This window comes from Chanos chanos, chromosome 6 (assembly GCF_902362185.1).
Source record: "Chanos chanos chromosome 6, fChaCha1.1, whole genome shotgun sequence".
In the NCBI taxonomy this organism is placed as follows: Eukaryota; Metazoa; Chordata; class Actinopteri; order Gonorynchiformes; family Chanidae; genus Chanos; species Chanos chanos.
This window is the reverse complement of record NC_044500.1, coordinates 2,125,404-2,137,584: the sequence shown is the minus strand read 5'-3', so window position 1 is coordinate 2,137,584 and position 12,181 is coordinate 2,125,404. Positions and strand designations below refer to the sequence as shown.

The 12,181-nt window shown below is 45.3% G+C and overlaps 1 protein-coding gene and 1 long non-coding RNA gene across 2 annotated transcripts; both read left to right on the top strand.

Annotated features, from left to right (window-relative positions):
* Positions 1–2,723, top strand: LOC115814744 (uncharacterized). The gene is made up of 4 exons (XR_004025391.1): positions 1–377; positions 830–965; positions 1,353–1,397; positions 1,654–2,723. It is a non-coding gene; the product is annotated as an uncharacterized LOC115814744 (long non-coding RNA).
* Positions 2,724–3,483: 760 nt separating this feature from the next.
* paf1 (PAF1 homolog, Paf1/RNA polymerase II complex component) lies at positions 3,484–12,169 on the top strand. Its single transcript, XM_030777873.1, has 14 exons — positions 3,484–3,681; positions 4,373–4,402; positions 4,535–4,627; positions 5,171–5,292; positions 5,567–5,633; positions 5,975–6,076; positions 6,288–6,393; positions 7,614–7,682; positions 7,877–7,980; positions 8,270–8,386; positions 8,869–8,997; positions 9,568–9,673; positions 9,904–9,988; positions 10,521–12,169. The coding sequence occupies exons 1-14, from the start codon at positions 3,635–3,637 to the stop codon at positions 10,952–10,954; spliced, it is 1,611 nt and encodes a 536-aa protein (XP_030633733.1). The 5' UTR covers positions 3,484–3,634; the 3' UTR covers positions 10,955–12,169.
* The last annotated feature ends 12 nt before the right edge of the window (positions 12,170–12,181 follow it).

The window sequence follows — 12,181 nt, the reverse complement described above, 5'->3', positions numbered from 1 at the left end:
TTTTATCAACTAGCAGTCTGTGTTACGTGATAATGCTGTAAATTGAATGTATGTGGTGGTTTCCGTTTTAGACATTTGCTTTGTTGTTGAGGAGAGAACGCAAGTACTCTATGAATATTATAAAAATGTGCTGTTGCCCGTTGAGATAACTAACTGTACAGAGGGGTTCACTAACTCTCTACTTCAGTAGCTAATTAGCTAGCAATGAGATGATCCTTGTTTCTTCATAGAAACAACTACCAAGCTAGCTAGCGCTCTAATTTAGCTAACTTTGATTTTTGGTCAGTACTTACTTAAAGCAGCAGTTTCGAAACCTCGGGAATTCACCTACTGCTTGGCTAAAATATACCCATTTTCTGAGGCTCTCAACAAAAACGGTAAGACTCAAAAATCGACTTGTCGTTAGTAGTCCTGAACAACTTTGGCGGACACGGGTCGAACAGTATGTACGAACAGTATGTGTCGAACAGTATGTTAGACACATGGCTAATTTCTGCTAGCTCACAGATATGATGTGTTTAGATACAGTAAACAGAAAAAGTGTAGTAGATGTCACTGTGTCTTGTGTTTATTCGGAAAATGCGTAAGCCTTTTTGCCTCATATTGAATTTTAAGTAAACGCCTACAGGGAGCTATGCAAGACGTCGCAAATGTCTTCTAGACTTTTATTGCTGACCAACATACCGCCCGTAAACTGCGAATTCCCCGTGTACCACTGGACCGCAGCCTTGGCATGTGTGGATGGTCGAATAGATAATGTATAAAACCTTTTTTTAGGACTTGTGTTGTGATATACTCATTCTCTCTCTCTCTCTCTCTCTCTCTGTAGGCCTAAGTATGGTGTGCGAACTTCTTCTCTCCTCCCTCTGGTTTCTTTTTGTCATCTTCTGGGTGGAGACCATCAGTGTGTGGCTCTTCCTCTGTATCTTCTACCAGGATAGAGCCTTCTACCACTGGGGTGATGGGTGAGTTTGACTCATTTATCCAGCTATTTATTCACCTGCATATTTTTGCTGTTGTTTTCATGTTAGTTTTTTGTTTTATTTTACTTTATTTTATTTTATTTTATGTGCTTTGCTCAGGGGAGCGTACTGACGTGTTCCTCGGGACTTCACTCGCTCTCAATTATGTCCTCTCTCATTCATAAACGAGTGAGAGAGGTTTTTACAGAGCTCAGAACCTCTCGTTCATAATCGACAGAGAAAGGTTTTTGCAGAGCTCAGTAAAGACGTGACAACCATGGAAGACAGAACATATACTGAACTGATAAAGCTTATGTTTAGTTGTGGGACCTAAGGAGCTTCTGAGGATGTTTATTTGTTTGTTTGTTTGTTTGTTTTTTAATTCTACAGGGTGTTTGCTGATGATCCTGGTCAAATGTTCTACATGTGGAGCAGGTAAGAGTCTTATTTTAACTGTCGTTTTATGAGCCTGTAGGAAGTCACCTGTTATCCACTTTATCCATTAAGTAACATTAAATAACATCCCCAACAACTCTTGACATTCAGATCAATGCTGCTCATCAAAGACTGAAATCACAAGTAATGATAGAAGTACTCAGAGTGGTTTAGACACTGTGGTCCTGAATCGGCCCTGGATGACGGTTGCGTGGCAACCCGTACGTAAACAGTGCGTATTTATGTTTCTTTTCAGGGCAGAGAGTTCTGGAAACATGCAGACCTGAGGTTGAGATAACCAGAGGGCTGGGAATATTGCCAAGTGGACCAAACTGAAGAGGATAAAGTTGGGGAGTCAATGCATTTGTGGCTAACAATTCTGTAAAATAAAAAAAAGAGAGAAAAGAAAAGGAAAAAAATCAGACCACCCAGAGCTTGTGAAGCATCCTTCCTGTAGGAAGGGGTTTTAGACACGGACGGGACTGAGTGCATGAGGAGGGGGTTTTTGATGTGGTGTGGTTTAGCAGAAGGATTAGAGTGGCTTTCTTTGTGCTGAGACCTAGGGGCTGAGGTGCCTGTAACCCTGAACTGACTGTAATGTTTCCATAGAAACCTTTTTTTTTCTTTTTTTTTCTTTTTTTATTAATGTCAACTCAGCCCCAAAAGCCATGCAGCTGTATAGGAAAACCAGTCTTAAGCTTCAGTGCATACACTCACACACATATTTCCACTCTGTTTCTAATACTTCATCTGTTCATCATTTATGAAAACGGTGGTCAGTTATGACACAGCAAATATTCTACATTTTTTCAGCTGTCTGTGCAACATCACTTAGTCCCCTGCTGCATTTTGTCCTTCTGTGTGTGTGTGTGTGTGTGTGTGAGTGTGAGAGAGCGCGCACGCGCGTGTGCAAGAGAGGGAAAGACAGAGTGTGAGCATGGGTGTATGTGTGTGTGTGTCAGGTGATCACTAATGGGGATTTTGGTACTGCAGGTATCTGTTCAGGGGGCAGACATAAGCTATTATTTGTCATATTTTGTTTGGTGTCATGATTTGGTCTGGAGATCCCTCAACAAATAGCATTTCTTTGGAACGCCACTGTGGGTCAGGATGATTTCTGCCCATTCAGCGACTCTGATGTCTGTCATTTGTGCAATGACTCATACCTGTCGTGTGATGAACCCTTAGAAATTGCTGGCAGTTTTTCTTAGTTATGCATTTGAATTTTGTAAGTTTAGGTTCTGTGGATTATCTTTTGGTTGATTGGTGTGATGGCATTGAAGGTGAATGAATATTTTAATATTTAAATATTTACCCAGAAATGTTTAAATATGATGTACACTCAAACTGGATGGAGCGGCGCCAGTCATTGATTACCGGGGCTTCGCAGCTGACGCGAAATTTATGTACATGAATATCCATGCGGCATGACTGTCTAATCAATCTGAACTGTGGTCTACACATTTTTGCTTTCCCTACATTTACACAGGGTTTGACATTTTCATTTTCATTGTAGACTCTTAAAAAAAAAAACTTCTGGTGTTTCACCAATTTCTGTTTGTTTTTTCCTCTCTCCTCGAGCAATAAAGTTGATTCTGGTTTGTTTTGCAGAGTTCTCGACAAGTTGATTGGCTCAGTTCATTCATTTACATTCTACTTTGTGTCGCACTTGGTTGGAAACTGTATGACAAGCCAACAAAGTACCCCAGGCGAATAAACAACGGCCCCGCATGTTTTTGTTTGTTTGTCGAAACATTGTTGGGTTAATTTTGCTTGGAAGGGCGCGCAAACATTTACAGTGTCGTAAAAAGCACGCGATGGCGCAACAGACGTAGTTAAAACAAATGTACTTGTAGTCTGGCACACAAGCACGTCGAGGGAACTTCATATAAATTTATGTTTGCGACCACCATAATTGTATAGAATTCCTTGGTTGTTCATTAGAATTTGCATCTTTATCTTTAGAGTTCAATTCGGTTTTCGGGTCCTGCATTGAATTATCAGGCAGTTAGCTCAGCCACCTAAGGCAGAAGAGGGGTCCTTACGGAATGTGTGGTCAGAAAGAGGAGGCGGGTAGATAGTGTAAACCCCGCACATTCGCAACTATTTCGTTCTTAGGTTAAACATTTTATTCTTGTGTTTCACTTTGATTGTCTAATTTACGTGCCTGGGATACAGCTTCTGCGGGACTAGAGTCGCTAGAAACCTTTTTGTAGTGCATTTGAGCAGCACTGAAGATGGCTCCAACCATCCAAACTCAAGCACAGCGCGAGGACGGCCACAGGTACAAACGAATGAGTTATGTTGTAATAGGTGTATGTTGTTGTTTTCCATGTTTAGCACTTTAAAGTAAGGAAGACGACCGGCTGAATTTTAACGTTCATTTGCAACATAGAGCCAAGTACTTGTAGTCGGTGATAAGACGTCACTGGCGAATGCAAAACCGAAGGCCTGTTTACAGGCGTATTATGTTGTCAGTGGCTGGTGCTAAGTGCGTTGATGTCGGCGATTGCTAACTGAAATTAATGAGATAAAGATGCGGGCTAGCGTGTGGTATTTGACTTCATTGTCTCGTCCTAATCTTCAGTGCCCGGTTTTTGTGAATTTCCTCTCCTAATAAGTAATCGAATTTTAGTACATTAGGAGTTCGAAGTTTAGCCAGAAAGAACACAAGGAAAAGTCACGATGCATGACTATTGGGGACACGACCTCGTCATTCAAGTATTTCAGATACAGATTCACTCAAGCCTGGCATTTGATTACGGTTTGATTGGTAGCGGAAAGGCGGGCAAGCACGTATTTGTTTGGGTAAATTAGCATGCTGCTTGCACCGCCGCGCAGATCCGGAGAGAAGTCTGTTAGTACATCTAGCCTGTGTGGGAAGCAGTAAAGTGTGCAGTTTATCCTGCGGTACAAACATGTTAAACAAGCTCAATCAAAATTGTTTCAACGTCCTGATCTGCTTTGTCCCGCAGGAGTTCTACCCACAGAACTATCCCGGAGAGGTAGGCTCGTTATCATCTTCATCGTCATTACCATTATTATCATCATCCAGAAAAGCTGCTGTGCGCGTGATGACAGCTACAGGTGAAAGTTGTCTCGTGTCTGTTGACTGTCTGTGGTTTTGATGTTCACAGGTCTGGTGTCGTCTGTCGTGTGAAATACTGCAACAGTCTCCCTGACATCCCCTTTGACCCGAAGTTTATCACATACCCCTTTGACCAACACAGGTAAACCTGTTACTGTAACACCCATACATTTATCACATACCCCTTTGACCAACACAGGTAAACCTGTTACTGTAACACCCATACATTTATCACATACCCGTTTGACCAACACAGGTAAACCTGTTACTGTAACATCCACACGTTTATCTATTATGTTCACCTGTTTGTCATACACCAGTTTGATTAGCACAGGTCAATCTGTTATGTTCATATGTTAATCACACACCCCGTTGATTAGCACAGGTAAGTCTGCTGTGTTCAGAGGTTTTGTATGGTATAATATTGATGTGGTCCTACACTCTGTGTGTAATGTATTGGCATAAAGATAAGTCAGCGCATTTTCATGCGTTTAAAGACATGTACATTTTGCGGTACTGCTGTATGCCTGTATAACCTTGGAACAGAGATCCAACCGTGAGTTGTTCTTCGCTGTATAAAGTAATTTCTGGTGGAAATGAAATTGCAGATTTAATGGGAGGGTTTTAGGAATTGTTGGTGAATGTTTGTAAGTTTGTTTGTTTGTTTATTTTTCTTTTGCGATAGGTTTGTGCAGTACAAGGCAACGTCACTGGAGAAACAGCACAAACATGAGCTGTTAACAGAGCCAGACCTGGGAGTGACCATCGATCTCATCAACCCAGACACATATCGCATAGACCCCAACAGTGAGTCCCTCTCTCTCTCTCTCTCCCTCCCTCTCTCTCTCCCTCTCCCTCTCCCTCTCTCTCTCTCTCTCTCTCTCTCTCTCTCTCTCTCTCTCTCTCTCTCTCTCTCTCTCTCTCTGTCCCCCTCACTCATACATACTCAGACTCACACATGTCCCTACACTCATATAAACACATATCAAACAGAACAGTAATTAAATACACTGCTTTTGTTTTTCATGCTTAGTAAAGTGTGTGTGAACCCTGTGTTTGAGCTGAGTGTGTCTGTTTGCAGTTCTTTTGGATCCAGCTGATGAGAAGCTGCTGGAGGAGGAAATCCAGGCACCGTCCAGCTCTAAGAGGTAAGAGTCCCCTGGCCCCTCCCTCTACGACCTGGCCCCTCCCTCTACGACCTGGCCCCACCCCCCAGGTTCCGAGTCCTCTAGTCAAGTTTTTTGTCTCTGCCATCCACCGCGTATCTCTGATTGGTTGAGAGATGTACACACCTGTGTGACAGGTAGAGATGAATCTATGGTTATGTGTTGAGGCTCAAACACAGCTGGTCTCTGGCCTTCAGTATCTGGGCCTTGGCAGTGCTGTCTTAATCAAATGCTGTGATTGGGTCGTCAGTGTAATCAGGGAACCTGCGTGACTGGGTTAACACGCGTGTGGAGTAAAGTTTTTTGGTTGCGTTCGTGTACAGGTCTCAGCAGCATGCCAAAGTTGTGCCCTGGATGAGGAAAACGGAGTACATTTCCACTGAGTTCAACCGTTATGGCGTTTCCAACGAGAAAGTGGAAGTCAAGTGAGTGCCACCATTTGGAACCAAAGCACACGCTCACATGCACACACACACACACACACCTACATACATGTACACACATTAACAAGAGATTTGGAAGTGTGATTTATGCAGCAAGACATTTCCATAATGTGTTGTGTGCGTGCGCGTGTGCGTGTGTGTGTGTGTGCGTGTGTGTGTGTGTGTGTGTGCGTGTGCGTGTCCGCGTGCGTAGGATCGGCGTGTCGGTGAAACAGCAGTTCACTGAGGAGGAGATCTACAAGGACAGAGACAGTCAGATCGCCGCCATTGAGAAGACATTTGAAGACGCCCAGAAATCGGTGGGAATACACGCTACACCATACTCACAGCCTACACACACACACACACACACACACACACACACACAGTCACGCTACACCATACTCACAGCCTACACACACACACACACACACACACACACACACAGTCACGCTACACCATACTCACAGCCTAAACACACACACACACACAGTCACTCTATACCATACTCACAGCCTAAACACACACACACACACACACAGTCACTCTATACCATACTCACAGCCTAAACACACACACACACACACACAGTCACGCTACACCATACTCACAGCCTAAACACACACACACACACAGTCACTCTATACCATACTCACAGCCTAAACACACACACACACACAGTCGCTCTATACCATACTCACAGCCTACACACACACACACACACAGTCACTCTACACCATACTCACAGCCTAAACACACACACACACACACACACACAGTCACTCTATACCATACTCACAGCCTACACACACACACACACACAGTCACGCTACACCATACTCACAGCCTAAACACACACACACACAGTCACTCTATACCATACTCACAGCCTAAACACACACACACACACAGTCACTCTATACCATACTCACAGCCTAAACACACACACACACACAGTCACTCTATTACCATACTCACAGCCTAAACACACACACACACACAGTCACTCTATACCATACTCACAGCCTAAACACACACACACACAGTCACGCTACACCATACTCACAGCCTACACACACACACACACACACACAGTCACTCTATACCATACTCACAGCCTACACACACACACACACAGTCACTCTATACCATACTCACAGCCTAAACACACGCACAAACACACACACAGTCACTCTATACCATACTCACAGCCTAAACACACGCACAAACACACACACACACACACACACAGTCACTCTATACCATACTCACAGCCTAAACACACACACACTCACTCCCAGCCCTGCGCTCAGACGCTGACATCAGTACCACAGCCAGGCAGTGAACAGAGGCCACGCACAGTGCTGGGCCATAGAGCTCTCACATGAACACTACACGGTGACTTTCACACAGACAGTCACACGCTCTGACCAGTGGCTGATAGCAGCATAAGCATGAAAGCGTTTTCAGCGGGTGAATGAATGAATGGTGTGTGTGAGTGAAGGAACAGCTAACTCATGCTCTTCTGTTCTCTGTTTAGATAACTCAGCACTACAGCAAACCCAGGGTCACGCCCGTGGAGGTACTGCCTGTCTTCCCTGACTTTAAGGTAAATCTCAGCCTTACCTGCCCAGGCCAGACACCCCTCACCTGCCCAGGCCAGACACCCCTCACCTGCTCCCTCTCCTCTGCACTGTCTGTGCTCAGGGTGTCAGTGGTCTACAGTGACTGTTCACTTTCAGTCACGTGTAAACAGCGTTGGCATATTAATCTAAACAATTCTCTCTCTCTCTCTCTCCCCAGATGTGGATTAACCCCTGTGCCCAGGTCATCTTTGACTCTGACCCTGCACCCAAAGACGTGTCCGGGGGAGCAGCTGTGGATATGATGTCACAGGCTATGATCCGGTGAGTCGGAGCGTTTTGGGAACATGTGAGGAGTATGTTAGAGCTTCTCTCAGAGAATCTCCGTGCCTGTATTACAGTGTTACACACACACACTCACGCACACGCACACTCACACACACACACACGCACACTCACTCACACGCATACACACACACACTCTCACACACACACACACACACACACACACACACACTCTCACACACACACACACAGAAAACCCAGTAAACGATAAACGGTTTTGACTGATCTGTCTGTTGCTGTGTGAATAATGAGTGTTGTGTGTGTACAGGGGTATGATGGATGAGGAAGGAAACCAGTTTGTGGCGTATTTCCTGCCCAATGAGGAAACACTGCGTAAGCGCAAGAGAGATCAGGAGGAAGATTTGGATTACATGCCTGAAGAAGTGTAAGAACCTTGAATGTCAACCCAGACACAGATTTACTATAACACACATACACACACACACACACACACACACACACTGTAGATCACACCCATGTCCATGTGTAATAAACCCTAACACAGCGTTCACAGCGATACAGTGTTAGTGCACACATACACACACATGTTTGCACAGCGGGTTGGGAAGTGTCGTGTACACAGTGTAAGGATTACTGAAGGTACATGCAGTTTCTACGCCGATGGTTAAGCATGAGTAAAAATAATCATAACAACAGAGTCCATTTTCTCCACAAACAACTGTACTGTCACTGAGTCACTTGACACACACAATAATAATCAGAACAACAGTCACAACCAGATCAGATCAGAGACCCAGCCGAAAGGGCAAACTCACACCGGTCTGGTCCAAGAAGACGTCAGGCCGTCTATGCAGGAGAAAATCAGGACAGGGTGATACAGCGTAATGTCTTTGTGTTTTCTCATAGGTATGACTACAAGATAGCCAGAGAGTACAACTGGAATGTGAAGAACAAGGCCAGTAAAGGCTATGAGGAGAATTACTTCTTCATCTTCAGAGACGGGGATGGTGTTTACTACAACGAACTGGAGACCAGGTGACTGCCTCTCCACACTCAAGTACTCTGACGTTCCAAGAACATTCTTAGAACTCTGAGGTGTTCTAAGAAGTGTTCTGGAGTGTCCCTAAGGTTCTGAGAGAGAAGGCATTTATGAATGATGACCTAAGAACAGTGAATAGGTCTCTTTGAATATGTCACATACTAAAAACAGACCAGGCTGCTTTCTAACAGTAGGAGACTGCTATGAAATATATGCCCAGTCTGATGTTGAAATGTTTAATGGACTCTGTCGCAGATCTCAGCTTAAGAACTATTTTAAATGTGAAACTTTATTCCTCTCCGAATGTCCAGTGAGAAACCACTGTGATTGAAAAGGTCTTAAGAATACGTTTGAGATTGATGCACTGAATGGCTCATTACATCACAGTAGAAATGCAGCCCCCTGTCTCTTAAGTTACGTAACTGGTAAACATTGCTGCAAAGTTACCATTCACTACAAACCTGCTATTTGTGTTAGTAAAGTGTAGCCTTTGGAGATATTTCTGATTGTGTTGACTGGGTTTTATTGTGACTCATGTTCTCTATCTGTGTGTGTGTGTGTGACAGAGTGCGTCTGAGTAAGAGGCGTGCTAAGGCTGGAGCCCAGTCCACCACTAACGCGGTGCTGGTGTGTAAACACAGAGAGATGAATGAGAAAGAACTGGAGGCTCAGGTGAGACTGGGGGGGTGAGGGGGGTGGGGGGGGGGTGTTCTCTCTTCACTGTTTTCCTGACCTTTTAGTCTGGGTCACACTGTAGCAGCGTGTGTCAACACTTCTGTCTGTGCCAGGGGATGGGTGTGGGTGTGTGTCTGTTGTACTGGTGGCTCATAAAGCTCACTGTGTGTGTGTGTGTGTGTGTGTCTGTGTGTGTTCTGATGGTTTCTCGGTTCTCTGTTCTACAGGAGGCCCGTAAGGCTCAGCTGGAGAACCATGAGCCTGAGGATGAGGAGGAAGATCTGGATCTGGACAAAGACACCCAGGACTCTGGTCAGACCCCTAACTCCTACTGCTCAACCCTGTTACTAGAGCTACCTGTTACTATAGCTACTGCTCTCACTGATCTGTTGCTACGGCCACTGGTCTTATTACTTTGTAACTATGGCTACTTTTCTCACCGCTCTATTGCTAGAACTGCTACTGTTGTGTTTGCTTCTGTTCTTATTCTGTTACCATAGCAACAACTTTCATTTTTACAATGGCAACTACTGTTGTTACTGTTACTACTGCTATTTCATGTGCTGCTGGTGATACTGCTGGTGTTATTTCTGTTGTCCAATGCTACTAACACTGTTGACTTTATTGTTATTGCCTTCTTTGCTATTACAGCTATAACTGCTGTCATTACTTCTACTGCTGTGTGTGAGTGAGTGTGTGAGTGAGTGTGTGTGTGTGTGTGTGTGTGTGTGTGTGTGTGTGTGTGTGTGTGTGCGCATGCGTTTCAGGCGATAAAAGGGAGAAGGGTAGTGAAAGTGACATCTCAGTGTATATAAATTTTAACGTGTGTGTGTTTGTGTTCCAGGCGATGAGAAAGACAAGGGCAGCGACAGCGATAACTCGGGCAGCGAGTCTGACCGCGACGAGGACGGGGACAGGCGCGGCAGCGGTGAGGAGGATGAAGATGACGAGGAGGAGGAGGAGGGAGGTAAACCGCGCAGGAGGAAGGCCAGCGCCAGCGGGAGTGAAAGCGGAGAGGAGAGGAAGATTCGCGACGAGGAGGAGATCTTCGGCAGCGACGACGACAGCGATGAAGACGAGCAGAAGAACGGCGGGCGGAGCAGCGGGCGGAGCAGCGGGGAGGAGGAAGGCAGCGGCAGCGAGGATGAGGACGGCGACAGAGGCAGGAGGAGCGGCAGCGGAACTCCCGCCCACAGCAGCAGCGATCACTCTGACGCAGGACAGCAGAGCGGCAGCGATAGGGCCTCGGACTCGAGTGACGGCAGCGACAGCGAATGAGAGGCCAGGGAACGCGCCTTTGTCTCGCTCACTGATCTTTCCCAGTCTAACCGCGCTCGTTTTTAAAGACAGAGTTATGTTTCTTCCGAATTGGTTTAAATTGAACACTTTCCATCTCAAATTGTATCTCCTGTTCCTCCACTAAATGTTTTTTTTGTTTTGTTTTGTTTTTGTAAAACTCAAAAATTGACATTTGGATCTCTTTAAACCTTGCAGCAAGCTCCGATTGGCCAAATGCATTTTGTGTGTGTGTGTGTGAGAGAGAGAGAGAGAGAGAGAAAGAAGGAGGGGCCAGTGATGTCATAACAGAACCTTTGGGGCTTGTAGCCAGACGCTGGCTTTCACCGGAGTGCCCCAGAGCTGCAGTTCTTCTGAATGTTTTGGGGTTTTGTTTTTTTCTTCGGCTGCGGCTGGATTTTGTCGAGTCCCTGTTTATCGTCCTCGTGTGAGCTCTTGCAACGCTCAGGAGGAGGAACTCAAATACAAAAAAACAAACGAGTTGTACAGGCCTCTGAAGTCCAGCTGTTTCTCAGCTCTGTTTAAAAAGGCCTGGTGCACTTCACACTGAGCAGATCCACTGAATGAAATCTATGCCAATACCAATACACCATCCTTATGAAATGGATCTTTGTTGTTGTTTCCTGACATTTTTATCTCAGATCTCACCCTCTTTCTGAACTGAACTAGATGAGATCTCTGGCGTCATGACATAAACTGACTTGTCCACTATGGGGAGAAATATCCAGCTGATGGTAATTTGTTTGTTTGTTTGTTTTTTTAATTCAGTAGTCATCGTTTTAGTGGATTTGAACAAAGCACATTAAAGACGGCTCTTATCCCTCCTGTGCTGAGATCCTGCAGACACAGGGTGACTGTAAGACACAGAGATCCTGCAGACACAGGGTGACTGTAAGACACAGAGATCCTGCAGACACAGGGTGACTGGCAGACACAGAGATCCTGCAGACACAGGGTGACTATAAGAGTGTTGTTTGGTGAGGCCCAGACGGGCCAGGTTCTCTGCTGGCTCGTACCTCAGCCACACACTCTTCCCCTGAAAACGGAGCGGAACCACACCTGAACCCACACCTCACGGCCCCTCCCCTCTTTCACTGTGGCCCGTTCTTTTGTAAGCGCAGTGTCCGTGTAAACCCAGCGTTTTTCAGCGTGTCTCGTTACCGTGTAAGCTCTGTAAATAAACAAATAAAGACTAAACGTCGGTTTGTA

Coding starts and splice junctions, on each gene's coding strand:
- paf1 (XM_030777873.1), top strand. CDS start 3,635: ATGGCTCCAACCATCCAAACTCAAGCACAGCGCGAGGACGGCCACAG. Junction 9,674..9,903: donor AGAAAGAACTGGAGGCTCAG/GTGAGACTGGGG, acceptor TCTGTTCTACAG/GAGGCCCGTAAGGCTCAGCT. Junction 9,989..10,520: donor CAAAGACACCCAGGACTCTG/GTCAGACCCCTA, acceptor TTTGTGTTCCAG/GCGATGAGAAAGACAAGGGC.